General features: G+C 35.2%; 3 protein-coding genes across 5 annotated transcripts in view; 1 reads left to right on the top strand and 2 right to left on the bottom strand.

Moving 5' to 3' along the window:
• LOC114871456 (neprilysin-2) overlaps positions 1 to 2,464 on the bottom strand; it is a 39,607-nt gene extending 37,143 nt beyond the window's left edge. The window contains exon 1 of one of the 2 annotated variants that reach the window (XM_029177373.2): positions 2,238 to 2,464. In XM_029177373.2, the coding sequence (XP_029033206.1) occupies positions 2,238 to 2,383 (146 nt within the window). In that variant the 5' untranslated portion in view covers positions 2,384 to 2,464. The remainder of the gene's footprint in view (positions 1 to 2,237) is intronic. The other variant, XM_029177374.2, reaches the window with a different exon arrangement.
• Positions 2,465 to 4,899: 2,435 nt separating this feature from the next.
• LOC114871458 (eukaryotic translation initiation factor 3 subunit G) lies at positions 4,900 to 13,229 on the bottom strand. Of its 2 annotated transcripts, none has more exons than XM_046290202.1 (3): positions 13,112 to 13,229; positions 5,539 to 5,985; positions 4,900 to 5,459 (listed from the first exon to the last, which is right to left on the bottom strand). In XM_046290202.1, exons 2-3 carry the CDS (start codon positions 5,981 to 5,983, stop codon positions 5,047 to 5,049), a joined length of 858 nt encoding a protein of 285 aa, XP_046146158.1. In that variant the 5' UTR covers positions 5,984 to 5,985; positions 13,112 to 13,229; the 3' UTR covers positions 4,900 to 5,046. The 2 variants fall into 2 exon arrangements, with proteins under 2 accessions (XP_046146158.1, XP_029033214.1); XM_029177381.1 differs by lacking the exon at positions 13,112 to 13,229 and adding an exon at positions 6,278 to 6,389.
• LOC114871457 (calcium homeostasis endoplasmic reticulum protein) lies at positions 6,461 to 12,091 on the top strand. The gene is made up of 8 exons (XM_029177378.2): positions 6,461 to 6,636; positions 7,173 to 7,343; positions 7,959 to 8,637; positions 8,712 to 8,783; positions 8,973 to 9,369; positions 9,443 to 9,846; positions 9,940 to 10,305; positions 10,827 to 12,091. Exons 1-8 carry the CDS (start codon positions 6,618 to 6,620, stop codon positions 11,119 to 11,121), a joined length of 2,403 nt encoding a protein of 800 aa, XP_029033211.2. The 5' UTR covers positions 6,461 to 6,617; the 3' UTR covers positions 11,122 to 12,091.
• Positions 13,230 to 14,998: the final 1,769 nt, after the last annotated feature.

Below are 14,998 nucleotides of genomic sequence, written 5' to 3'. Positions count from 1 at the left end.
AATTCATCTGTCCGAACGAATGGGTATTATTTCGTATTTGCATAATAAACGCCTCGTCGTCTTATCGAGTCTGTCGTATTTGAACGAGATGATTTTCGATACACGATGATCGATCATCCAGATGAAAACCTGTCGAACGTCGTAGAAGTGTTTTCGTGGGTGTCCAATTTAAGATCTCATCGAAGAAATGATTCATCAAGAATAAGTGTTGTTCATTATGCCGTGACGCGATTGATGTCTGCCGTGAGAAAGAAACGTAGAGGAGTTCGATAGTGTATGCAGAAAAAAAGGAGATATTTTAGGAAGAGCCGCGGATTTCCGAGTAACCTTTGATCATTTCCACGTTTATCATCGCGTAGACGTAACACGAGTGATGTAAAGTTTAATCTGTTCAGTGCCTTTCTAGTATCTAAATGAATTAATCACTGTGGGATTAATTTGCAACAGTGATTTAATTTTAGTTTGTAGAAGCTATCTTTGATCTTTCTATAAACGACTCCTGACTATAGTATTTATTTCATTGGCGTTTGAAGTTGATTTATTTGAGTTTAAACAAAGTAAAACTATTAAAAATATATGTACTTAACTTTCGTGTCATCAATTTTTAAGATCAAAAATTTATTCATTATACATTTGTACTTCAAAAGCCATTCATGTTTGAAGTAACCTAAAAAAAATCTACAGTAGAATTAATCGTTCTTGTTTTGATACGACAAGAAGGAGATTAATTCATGATTTACGTGTTGATTTTTGCTGGTCATCGAATTCAACGTAAAATGCAAGCTGCACCGTTCGTGTTCGAATGCACTCTCTACTCTTCCGTTATAAAGAAATACCAACGGTGATGCTAATGACGTAAATTGAAGTTTCAAATGAGTCGTAAAAGGTCTGATAACTCCTTTCGAAAGCAGTCGTTTCTTCCTTTCACCAATGGAAGAAAAAGTACTATGTAAAGGAAGATAAACTTGAAGTTTGGTCGCGTGAAGAGATATTCAAATGAATCTATATAAATATCTCTAAATCTCTGTTGCGTGGGTTCAGTTTCAAAAAAATGCTTGAAAATTTATTATTGTACGATACTATTCCAAGTGAAGTTAGAAAAGATTGTAGAAAAAAAAATTTTGTGAAAATTCTTGTCTTCGTAAGTGCATCGATGCACTTGCATAAATGCAATATTTTGAACATTGCAAAGTTTGTATTTTTAATTTTTTGAAACTTCATTTGGAATAGAAATATTGAAATTGATATTTAGCAGTATTGTGTAATGCCTAATGCTATTAAAATGAGAATCATTAACGTTAAATTAGTATGTACAAGGAACTCATCTCTTAATGACTTTATTTTCTTCTCATTAACGATTCTGTTATTCAGAATCACTATTATACTATATAACACCGCGAGATTATTTAAATATATTTAAATATAGACTGATATTCAGATAGCCTTAGAATTGTACATATTTTAAATAATAAAAGGTCTTTTCCTGCATCTCTTATGAAAAACAAAGAAGCAAAAGTTAACCTTTCTACAATTTTTCTAGAAACCTCTCTTCCATTTTAACATAAAAATAACGAGAAGTTCTCGCAAAAATAATGTATTTTTCATCTCAGATGTCTGACGCTTATATTATCGTTTGTTTTCTCATTAAGTAGAAAAGTTAAGTGATTGCCTGTTACCCATGGAAAACATGTTATTTTGTGATGAAAAATATCGTAAAAAGGGGTTGCTATGTTTTTTAAGATATCTACCATCATGGAAATTGTTAAGAAAAGATAGTAGGAGCTAATGTGTTCATTGATCTATTAATTTATGAATTTCTATAGGAATACACATTGACGTAAATAAGTAGGGGGGAAGGTGGGTTTGGCCTCGCAAAAGTGTGGCTGGCCAAAAAATTTTAGACTTTCCAATTTTCCGCATTACCAAAATTTTAGAATTCCAAAGTTTTTCAACTAAAAAATTCTAAAATTTTTCAATTCCAAAATTCCGGATTATCAAAATACTAGTTTCAAAATTTTTCAATTCAAATATTAAAAAATTCCAGAATTCCAAAACTTACAAATTCAAGACTTTTTAAATTTCAGGCTTCCAAAATTCCAGAATTCTAAAATATCTATGGGATCTGGCCCACCTCAGAAAAAATCCTACTTACGTCAATAATTAATTAAATAACTTTTCTTCTTCACCATACAACTTTCTTTTACCTTTGCACCGATTAAATGAAAAACAAAACGTACCTGTCTGTGGTGGTCAATTTATAAACGTTGTCGAAGATGTTTCCCCGTTCTGACCGAGGGCTCTCTTCTTTGACATTCTCGCTTATATCGAGATTCTGAAAATGCAGGGTTCTCGTGTTCGCGAAATTTGGCTCTTCAGAATTCATTGTGCATCATCAAGGAAGCTGTGCTGGTTACAAACACGGAAATCGACGGTGACGCGACACGGACACACTATACAAAAGTTTGATCCAATCTTTCGAGGACTCTGAATAATTTGTTCGATCGATGATCGTACTTTTGAAGCAACTTCGACTACCGAAAGATTATAAACGATAGAAACGTAAATCGCATTTACGATTAAATACACGATGTCGTGTTAATTTTTTTCTGATTCACGTTACAACGTACCACACGATATGACGCCATAAAACAAACTTTTGTTTGGTGAAGAAGAAAGACCAGAACGATGCTCTATTGTTTCATTTTCCCCATTATATTAAACAAATCGAGCGTGACAGAGGAGTTGATTGTAAGATTCGCTTCGTAATACATATCATTAGAACAATTGATACGTATTTCAGGAAATTAGTCTTACCAAATGTTTCGAAGAATTGAAATTTTCCATCGCGTAAATTATGTCGTATTTATGTCACTTTAGTTAATTCTTGAGCATCGGCGTAACTAAAGGTAAAAATCTGGACATTCTAAAATTCTAAAATTCTAAAGTTCTAAAATTCGAAAATTCTAAAATTTTGAAATTTTTAAGAGACTAGGCCCACCCCAGAGGAGGTCCAAATTACTCCACTGTATTTTGAGATTGAATTTGTGAACCTTTTACCTCGTGTACGAAATAAAATTCCTCCGTATAGAAATTTTATTGGATGTCAAAGAGGCATTTAATAAATCAGATGATGATTGTAGTTAATTAGTAATTCAGAGAACTGATGACTATACTTGTATTTATGTATACAGGGAACAGGTCGACTAACGAGTGGTGATTGAGACTTTTATAGATCTACATTCTTTTCTTTGCTGAATAAAATATAGACAATGTGTGACATTAGTAACGATTTCAGTGATCACAAAAATAATAAGAAGAATCGTTTTAATTTTTTTTCTTTAAGTAATGTGACAGCTACGAATAATTGTTCATTATTCAAGGATAAAAAATGAATTTTCCACACTTAAACCAGTCACTCGATATTTTTTCTCAAGAACAACGGGATATTTTGCATACACTTATCGCACAGTGATAATTTTTCTGATTTCACATCGTTGACTCGTAAAAACTTTAATGAAACCGGTTTCCACAGCTAACGGGTTGTCATAAATGAACGATACGAACATTTCGAATTATCATCGACCAGGGTGAAATCCTCTGTGGCGATGATGAAGGCCAAGATTAAGTATCTTTGCAATAATAGTAATGCAAATCGAGGGGGGCATTGTAATTGAAAGGGAAAGATAACAGTCTTTTTTCTGCTTAAAGGAATGTTATAGAACTTCGATAAAGAATTATGAAATTACTAGTTTGAAGCTATACTATTAAAAATAGTTACTCGTGCCTCGAGCCTAGTGTTGCCAAATCTCATTGTTAGTAACAAAGCATATAACCATTTTGTATCTATAGTCGCTACTATAAATTAGCCCCTTTAAACTGAAGCGTGTCAGTCTGTCTTCTGTCTTCGGACATCGAAGAAGTAATAATTTTTAAACCGGTAATGTTGGGTGCCAATAAAAGGTTGTCTATTGAGTATGGTGGTGTCAGTCCCGTTGCTTTCAGCTGTTGCAGCATTTCTTTCCTATGTTCTCGTGTATGTCTGCAGTGCCATAGTATGTGGTCAATGTCCTCCATTTGATAGCCGCATACACCTAGTGTCCTGCATCATGCCAACCCTGGCCAAGTTGAGGGTGTGTTCTCATTTTTTATAGGAGTGTCATCTATACAAAAACGGCTGAAACGACTCGGCAACTTACCGATCAATTTTTCTTTCTTTCAGTAATTTTACAAGTTGTAAGGGAACACTAGCACTATCTATCAGAAGGTAGTGGAACGTAAGTTGTCGAGTAGTTTCCGCTTTTTCTGAATAGATAGTGCTGTAATTAAATGCAAGCGTTGAGACACCGACGAGGTAGAGTATCTCGTCGGTAGCGAAAGACGTTAAAAAGATAAAACAGACCAGAAATTTAGTTCCTCGTTTTGTCTGTAGGGCGCAGTTCGTTCGTTTTCTACGAACTAACTACAAATAATTATTGTACTATGCATACATTGCACACAAGTGTCAAAATTTATATCTGAAATAATATGTTCTTAAATATTTCGTATTAAAATCACGCCATAGGAAAGTGTTATTAAGGCAATATTCCCCTTTATTTATTACATAATTACAATAATATAAAATATAATACAAGACGGGTGTTGCTAAAAACAGTACAGTATTCGATTTTTTCGCTGATATTTATTATAAGAACGATTCCATTACGATTAGCAATAATTTTACAATTGTTTATTAATCAAACGAACGAACTGCGCCCTACAGAATGAACGAGAAACTAAATTTCTGGTCTGTTTTACCTTGTTGACGTCTTTCGCGAGTGAACAATCAACGAAATCGTAGTTTTCAAATTACGTCTACCTGGAGACTTGTACATTGTTGGAAATCAATTAATAAACACAATATACAGTAGTGTGAGATTTATTTTTAATCAAAAAGATACTAAGAATACAAATTATATTTAAACTGTTATATGTATTTTCGTTTTATATAATACCGAATGAGACAGTTCAGATTGAATTAAAGATGGCATTATTTTTTAATTAATAATTTCAATTACTTTGTTGTTGTGGCTTTGACCAATCTACATTCAAAATAAGATGATCATAACCATAACCATTAAGTGTTGCAATAGCTTTTGCAGCATCTGGTCTATATTTAAAATGTACATATGCAAAACCTTTGCAAAGATTTGTCTGCTTGTCTTTAGCAAGATAAAATTTAAGAACAGTACCAAATGGCTTGACAAGCTCCTCCAAGTCAGCATCTGTAGTACTCTCTGATAAATTAGAAATACGAATAGCCGTTGTATCATCCCGCCTTTGCATTTGCATTGAATCGCCGCGTTTATTAGCACCATCGCGCATACCGGGTGGTACATATTTGCTACCTTGAGTTTTCAATTCTGCCATTGCTCCAGGAGCACCAGGAGTAGTAAGCGGTTTTTTATCATCTGGTACTTTTCCTAATAATTTAATTTCATTTAATTAATAAGCATGAAATATCATTTTTATCCAGAATCAATTTATAAGAATAAAATATACCTCCAGCAAGAACTGTATCTTTGTAGGGACACTTTGATGTCCAATGGTCTCCATTACAATTACGGCATTTCACTACACCTTTATCTCCCATACTCTTCAATTTATCAAGACTATCCTCTTCAACTTTATTCTCTTCTTCTTTACTGGAAATGAATTGCATGAAAACATCTTCACCACCAACTGTAGTAGCAGGATTAGGTCCAGGTCTGTCATCTGCTGAATCTCCAAATTTAGCCCAATTTTTACGTACAGCAATTGTCTTTGAAACCACGCGTCTTTCAATCTTGTATGTACGAACTACCTTGACTTTTTTATTATCTTGGTTATATTTATATTCAGTAAGGATTTTGAATCCATTTTCATAAGTTTCTGAAGGTGGAGGCAATGCTCCTCCCTCTTCTTCTACCTCATCAGCCCAACTGGATTTTGCTTCTGCTACAGGCATGTCTAAAATTTACACAAATGACTAATATGTAGGTTATGCAGTGGAATCAATTATTATCTGTAAAAGAAAATTGATACTGTGAAAATTATTGAGTCATAATGAAGCAATTGAAACAGAAGTAAGTATTAAAAATAACCAAAGGATTTAATTTTTCTTGTATACAGCGATTACTATCAAAAACGTTTATGTATTTCAACATGAAGACAGTTACTGTCTGAATAATAATTCTGTGTAATTTCAATTTCACTCAATCCATTCACAAGTACCTTCAAATATGTATGTCAAATGCATTACCTTAAACAATTGCAATTTGATGCAAACACGAGAATTGATATGAACACAAATATTGTATAAAAGTGACAAGAAAGCAAATCTTGTCACATGCCAATGAAATTCAGCTGAAATGGAAGAATTTCCGCATGTGGTAAGTTGGAGTATCAGCAACTCTGGTGGTGATTTTATGAAACATGAATATCCCGGAATTAATGGCGACGTCTAGCGTTGTCGTGTTCAGAGTGTGAGAAAATAATGTTTTGCGAAGGAGTATTTCAATTCTGCACGAAAAAGTATTAACGAAAGTAAAAGACAGACGCGATTGAATTCCGTGTGAAAGTAAAATAAAGTATTCACGATAATGGACCAGGCACCTGCAGGTAAGAAAAAGAATGTTGTGATCTGGGGATTCGGCCAAGCGCGGTTTTGCACATTCCCACTCCGGGCGAGCATATTAACATTCAATCACTCTTATTAATTATAATATTTGTGATCTGTCGTTCTAGCATTTTAGTTAGTCAGAGTTGAGGACTTGTGCATTTCCATACAATGGAAGTAATCAGACACGTTAAAAAAAAGACAAAATGTAGATTCTAAATAGTAGGTTATGTAAACCTTTGCATATACTGCAATATATTAGGCTACCATTAAAAATAAACTGTTTACTCAATGAATTTAATTATTTCTCAAACAGATCCTTATAGATATGTTAACAATACAATGAGTTTCAAAACAGATTCAATATTTCAGGTTACGATGGGCTGATTTAGGACTACGTACTTTAAAAATAAGAGATCCTATTTCAGTACTGTATTTAAATATTATATAGTAATCATTTATACTGTAATAATTGTATAAGTAATTCACAATTACTTGGTCATTGTGCTAATTCTGTTCCTTTTGGTATAATACCCAGATACAGAGTTACGGAACATCATAGACAAGCTGGCACAGTTTGTGGCTCGCAATGGACCAGAGTTCGAGCAGATGACGAAAAACAAGCAGAAGGACAACCCAAAGTTTGGTTTCCTGTTCGGTGGAGAGCACTTCAACTACTATCAATACAAAGTGACTACAGAGCAAGCCAGTAAGTGGGATACAGCCCCTTAACAGCTACAACAATTGAGAAGCATTATGGCCATGCTTTATTCAACGAACAACGAATGACTTTGAAAAAGAGATACGGGTGAAAGGGTCTGAATTCGTCATAGTGAACATACAAAACTATTATTCATCGAATATGAGCACTTCATTTCAAGATTTTGGGATTGCTATTTATTAAGCAGAATGCTTTAGCTAAAGACGTATTCTATTTCTTGGCAATGGTGATTTTAAGAAGATGTAGTTTTAAGATTCTTACTGGAGCTTGTCTAATACGGACTACATTGTTGATATATTGCTTCAATCTATGTGGGAAATACAGTCCATTGTACCCTGTAATACCCTAGTACTGTAAAAAAAAAAAAAAATAAAAAAAAAAAATAATACATGTATATATATATATTATATAAAACAGGGAAAGAGTATAGTGCTCCCAAAAGACTTACCGAATTTTTGATATAATTCTCTCATAAATGCCAGCAATTTTATTATGCACTGGTAGAAGATAAGACTCAACAGAAATTGGACTATTTGTATACTTTTTCAATATCCATTGAAGGAATCAAACATCTTACAATAATCCACCGTCATTCGTTTACAGTTTTAAAGCAAAAAGGAATAAATCCAATGCAAAATGCAGACCCACGTTTAAACGTTTCGCAGCAGCAGCAAACAGCCGCTACCGTCGCGCAGCCACTGAATAACGTCAATCTTGCACCTGGCCTAAATACTCAAAACAATGGATTAAATCCAGTAGTGGGGATTGGACCAGTGGGAAATCAAGGTGGTCCCGTTATACCTGGAGTACCAGGACAAATTGGAGTACCAGGACAAATTGGAGGGCCAGGAAATGCAGGACCAATTGGACCGGTGCCTGGTGCTATGGGAGGTGTAAATCCACCTATCGCTGGTGTTACTCAACCGGTTAACATCAGTGGGCCCCCTGGATGGCTTCAAAATGAATTGGCAAATCTTCAGTCACAGCAGACCACGCTACAGGAACAAGTTAGACAATCAGAACAAAATCTGGCTGCGCAACATGCTGCATTGATGGCACAACAACAAGGAAGGGTTGAGGATGCTGTGAGACAAGCTCAAGAAACAGCTTTACAGAATAGTGCGCAAAGCACGAATACAGATTTGACCGCATTTGATGCAGTTCTACAACCTATCATTGATAGCTGCACAAAAGATAGCATCAGTGCAGGAAAAGCCTGGATACTTCAAAATTCTGTTACGCCACAAAGTAATCAAGTTGTTGCAGACCATTTGCTAAAGAAGTATGTTTTCTTAAACCTCAATTGTGTGATATTAAACATACATCCACGCTAATTTTTTTAAATATTTCTTTCAGAGTAATTCAGGCGACAAATTTTAGTCATAAACTCCATATCATCTACTTGGTCAACGATGTTTTACATCATTGGTAAGTAGAAGATGTATTTAAAAACTATTTGCAAATTTCGAAATGTTCGTGTTAATTGAAAATGTATGTTTTAAATAAAAATGTATTTATTAATACAATGAGTACGAAGTTCAGTAGTACTTGTAATTGTAAAATTTGATAACTTCCGTAAAATACGCGAGCACGGTACTTAATGGTAAACTTCTTTAGTGCAAGAAAAAAATCTATGGATCTTCGCAAGGCAATGGAAAGTGTTGTTGTTCCCATGTTCTGTAACACTTCACTAGCTGCATCAGAAGAACAACTTAATAAATTAAATAAACTATTAAGCTTATGGGAATCAAAAAATAATTACTTTGATGAAGGAATTATAGATAAGTTGAAACAACCAAGTACGTCTTGGTCTGAGTATCAGGCCAACCTGGTTGCACAGCATGCTAGTGCAATCACACCGATTACCACGTCAACAAAACAGACATTTGATAATTATCAAGCACAACATCAAGCGTTTGTTACTCATGCTTTGAGACAAATTCAGAACATTGAGCAGCAAAAAATAGCCATTGATCAACAATTAAAAGCTCCACCCCCACCTCCACCACAATTGGTAAGGCAATCATTTTCACAGATTTAATGTTTATATGCTTAAGAAGTACTAAGAAAAAAGTAATCATTCACAGAATCAGCAGAATATGTCTATACCACCTAGTCATACCGGCCCTCCTGCTCCAATAGCCACAGATGTAAATTTCAGTCAACCACCGCCAGGATGGGGTGTACCTCCCGGAAGCGAACCGCCGCCATTTACAAATGTTCCATTACCAGATTTTTCAAAACCACCACCTGGATTCGGTCCACCGCCCGTTATACACGAGCCTTCCGTCGAAGACTTAATGCCCAGTATGCCTTACTATGAACTTCCTGCTGGTCTGATGGTGCCTCTAATCAAATTGGAAGATGCCGAATATAAACCATTGGATCCAGAAGCTATTAGACTTCCACCACCTGCTCCTCCGAGTGAACGATTGGTAGCAGCTGTAGAAGCATTCTACGCGCCTCCAAATCATGACTCTCCACGAGATAGGTAAGTGTATTACAATATAAATCATGTATGTATAAAATAGCTGCGATCAGAACATTGAACAACACATTAAAATACAATGTTTGAACGTTACAGCGATGGATGGGAAAAATTAGGTTTATACGAGTATTATAAAGCAAAGAACGCTGCGCGTAAACGTAAAGAAGAGGACATAGTAGCCGGTCTTAGGCAGAAATCGAAATCGCCTTCGCCGATCCTTAGGCCAAGATCTAAAAGTCCTAGCCCACCAAAGAAACGATATCGAAGTAAATCACGAAGTAGGTCGCGTTCAAGATCGAGAGGGAGAAGCAGATCCAGATCTCCCGCTGCTAACCATAGACGCAATAGTCGTACTAGCAATCATAATAACAGGAGCAGGAGAAGGAGGAATAGCAACAAAGATCGAAGTCCTGACAGAAGAATGGACAGGCAAGATCGAAGTCCAACTCCGCCTAGTTTTCTGTAAGTGTATATACAATGATTTAACCCTTTCGATAAAACAGGAATCAGCTGCTGAATGAGCAAAAACCCAGAGCTACGAGAAGAACACGTCATTTATATTTTATTTTAAGGTTATGTATATGCAACATCTTGCTGTGGCTTGTGTAGTCACAAATTTTTCTTTTTCCTTTTTACTACCTACAGTAGCCGTTTGATAATTCTCTGCTAAGAAACATTACTCGCTCTGTTTCCTAGATAAAGAATGAGCTATACTCCTGTGTTGTGTTTAGCTCGTCTGTAAACAAACGAACTGCGAAGAAAGCACACGTGCCATTGTCGCTCGTTAATTTAGCATTCCTTATATAGACACGTTTTGAGATCCTCGAAGACAGGGAATTATCGAGCGGTTTATATGCTTTAGTACGTTTGTTGCCGAAGTCGAGCAGCGAGTTAATTAGCTGGGTGCCGTATCGAAAGGGTTAATAATGAAGACCATTAAAATCTAATAGAAAGTTTGATTCTCACAAATTACTTAATTCCAGCGGATCAACTTACAGTAAAGCGCCGCAAGAAATTAGCCTGGACGAGAGCAACAAAGGTCATCAGTTGTTGAAGAAAATGGGCTGGGGTGGTGCGGGACTTGGTGCCAATGAACAGGGTATCGAAGCACCAATATCCGGGGGTGAAATTAGAGATAAAAATGATCAATACAAAGGCGTTGGTATTAATTTAAATGATCCATACGAAAACTTTAGGAAAAGTAAGGGTCAAGCATTTATAACTAGAATGAAAGCAAGAGCGGAAGAACGTGCTGAAGAGAGGGGCGAACGGGACTAAAATATAATCAAGTAAACTAATTAATTTGTCTATATCTCTTTCGACGAAGTATAATTATCGAGTGCAGTATGAATTCCCATTATCCAATGATCGACATAATTGTTCATTGATCCTATCCTTTTCATTCGATCGACTGTAATAAATATTTTACGTCTTTCATTGGATTTATAATAACGTTACATTGTAATGATTTGCAATTGAAATTGCAAGATTATATGCACCGTGTACAATTTTATATTTTCGTTAGAAAAAAAACACAATCGGTTATTTCTAATTTTAATAGCACGAGACTAGAAAAGAAGAATATCTTTTCCATAACGGTGTCGATCATTCGAAATCACAAATCATCGTCTCGTCTGTACGTCAACGCGTGAGGAAAATACCGCGAGTGAATGCTGAAAAAGTAAATAATTGTTTATAAAAGGAAAAAAGAAAATGATTACTTGTCAATTTATAAATAAGACAAGTGTTACATAAGTTTACGATATCGTATACATTCGGAGCAGCTGTTATTTACTAGATCGAATACCGACGATGCATACGTGCGTAAGGAAAAACGCGATCGTATGCATCTATTGTACATTATGTACAAAAACTATTCAACGTTCGGCAAGGTTACCGCTAAATAATGATAGTTGATTTTGTTTATTTACAATTCTCAAGACATCTTAACGAAGAGTGTAACTTTAAACATACCATATGAAACGATTAATCGATTTATATCGATCAATCTCGTCATAAACTTAACGCGTGAATATTACATTTGTTTCGATTGTAATTTAAAGCGACACATTCAAACGAAACTTCATTCTACTCCTGTAAGAAATTCTTAATCTACCCGCGAAGAGATGTTTTGGTTACGAAAATAAGATGGCGTCTTAATTCGTGCGTCCATCGTTTGCACGTGAAACTAAAGCGTACTTGTATTTAGTAAGTTAATAAATGGTTATATTGGATACATTAAGAACAACTGAACGAACAGATGTGTTTAGTTGGTCGAAAGGAAGAAAGCGTGGGTAATTAAGAATTACCACGTATTCGTCGCATGTACTCGACGTGCACTCGTTAAATTGCACAGAATTACCAGAACAATGCCTGTCGAAGAAAATGAATTTAATTGACTTCAAGATGATAGATATAACCTGGAATAATCTGTTCTTAGTTTCTTTCTTTAAATTTCTTTTTTTATCGTCGACCAGAATATGCATGTAGATAGAAAAAAAAGAAGAAGCATCGTAAGAAACTCGTTAACTGGCTATGAACAACATGGTGTCCGATGGCACCGTTTAATCGTGAGTTGCCTTCTTGAACTCCCCCAGCGACAGTTGATATCGAAACCGAATAAATCCACCGTCGAACCGGTTTCCTGACGATAACAGTTGGAATACACGCTTGGTGAAGTAAACAAAGCCAGGAACGATTGTGTGGGTTTCTTAACAAGCATCCTACAAGGCCGTATCAACTTTATTATTTCTATACGTCACGTGATATTTTTTTGTTGTTCATATCGCCGTGTGAAATGTAACGAAACATATTTCTAAAGAGATTTTCAATAATTCTCAGTAGAGACTTTTATCTGATTTATTTCACCATGAAATATCTCGTGTCATGGCGATCGTAATGGCGGTAGATAACGCTTCTTGAAGTCACCAAAGATAATATTTCGCTTCAGAATAGTAAACATTAAGTTTAACGATGAATCTGCAGTATTAAACGCCCTCATGAGGCAATTTCGTCAAAGACAAAGGTCATGCTTGAAGAAATCAACGAATTGAATTTTCGACGCGAGGAAATACTTTTGTTTTTTAGAAATCAACGCCTCGAGATGTAATCGTGCTGATAAAAGCGAAGCTTGGATTTCTTATATAATTAAAAAAAAAAAAAAAAAAGAAGAGAGAATGTAAAGAGACCAAAGATATTCGACGGTGATGAAGTTAAATATTATTCAGATCATTTTCCAGGAAATTTACGTAATAAAGCTAAGGTAAACCTGTATCGAAAAGTTGCGTTTCCTGTGGGTCGAATCCATTTCTTATCTTGGATCAGAAGACGGTTGTATTTAAAAAGAACTGTTTACGTTCGTGGGAAACGTGGACGTGCGTGTATGGCTCGGTCGACTGATGCAGCACGTTTAAGTACAACGTGACACCGGACTCAGAAAAGTATGCAATGATAAAAAGTAGATTACGTTGACGATTTGGCAACGCCATTTATGCATTGAATGCACGCGTCTGCTGTGAAAGTGGTATTTTTGGAGTGCAATGTTTTAGTTTGTATGCATATTCTTAGAAGAGAATTATCTATTAGAAGAAAGTGAATTGAGCTGAATTAACACGCAGAAGAATACTTCCCTGAAGAACCTGATTTAATTTTTTTTAAATTTATTGGAATTATATACTTTCTGGTCTCGTCAATTCATCAGTTCAAAAATTATCTTAAGAAGAGACCACTAGGATCTTCCGATCTCTTCCTAAGATATCTTTTGAAGTGATGAATTGTCGATGCAAGTATTTTATAATTATTTGTAGAGAATCACAAGACGCAGGATTCGACGTCGACAGAGGTAAAAAATTTCAAAAAAAGTTCGAAATTTTAGTTATCTTAATTTGTTTTTTATGGAATTTTTTACTTCTGTCGGTGTCAAATCCCGCGTCTTGTTATTCTCTACAAGATTTATTAAGGTATTTCGGTCAAAAATTTATTAGTTTAAAAGTTATTTCAGGGAGAGACAGGAAGATCCTAGAGGTCTCTCCCTAAGATATCTTTTGAACTAATCAATTTTCGACTCAAGTGTCTTAATACTTTTTTGTAGAGAATTAAAAAACGCTTCGATTGACGTATGGAAAAGCATATACTTCCATTTAAAAAAGTGAAGACGATTTTTACATCTTTGGAACACCTCCACCTCCGGAACTGACAGATGCATCAAGTAATGCTCCATTCGACACCATTTAATTTTTCCTCACGAAAATTTTTTCAATCTTATACCACTTTAGAGCTATAGCTTGTTCCATTTGCATACGATCGCTTCCACTGTCATTTAGCCTGTTAAATATTTTTTTCTAATTTGACTTTTCAAAAAATCTTGTTACCTTTTTCTTGGTCTAAACTTAACTGAACTTGTTTCATTCAGAACAAGTCAGTAAAAGGCAATCTGTAATGTGGTGGAAATTATGCCCTTTGACATTTCGGATACTCGTTTCATTGACGAAGTAGATATCTAATTTTTTTAGAATCAACTAAATTGCATCGTCTCGATAACAGCGTTGATGCAGTTATTTACATTATTGCATAATAGCTTAATTTTAAAGAAACACATAATTCTTATAATTATGTACCTGGAATCAGGTATCCATTGATTTATGATAAGCATAATACCCATTGAAAGTCAAGCATAAAGCAAACTCTGCCACAGGTAACAGGTGACCTCAAAGTAATCAGAAACCGGATCTCGCACTCGATACGCGTATTTAGGCCGGAAGTGTGTCTCTAGGGTCCGCTTTAAATAGTCACTCGTACTCGTGGTTTCCTTCTACGTGGCCATCGATAACGAGAGTCCATCGTTGAATTCAAGCGAACGTTCTAGACTATCTATTTTTGGTATTATGATAACGGGGAGCTATAATTAGCTCTAAGTTGGTAATGCCAACGCTAATAAGACGCTTTTGTTTATATGAAACACAATGTTACAAAGCATAGAAAACATTTCTATTAGACCAAATATTTGAATGTCATGTAAAATTTCTATCTGGGATGGAACTGGTCCTCGACACGTGCATCGCATATTGCATTTTGACCGAAATATTTCTATCGAAATAAGATGTTACAATTAAAGAATATTTCTTGCAAGACCAGTTTCAAACCAGACCTGGTGCCT

Source organism: Osmia bicornis, chromosome 2 (genome assembly GCF_907164935.1).
Source record: "Osmia bicornis bicornis chromosome 2, iOsmBic2.1, whole genome shotgun sequence".
NCBI lineage: Eukaryota > Metazoa > Arthropoda > Insecta > Hymenoptera > Megachilidae > Osmia > Osmia bicornis.
Note: the sequence above shows the minus strand (reverse complement) of the source record. Positions and strands in the feature narration are given on the sequence as shown.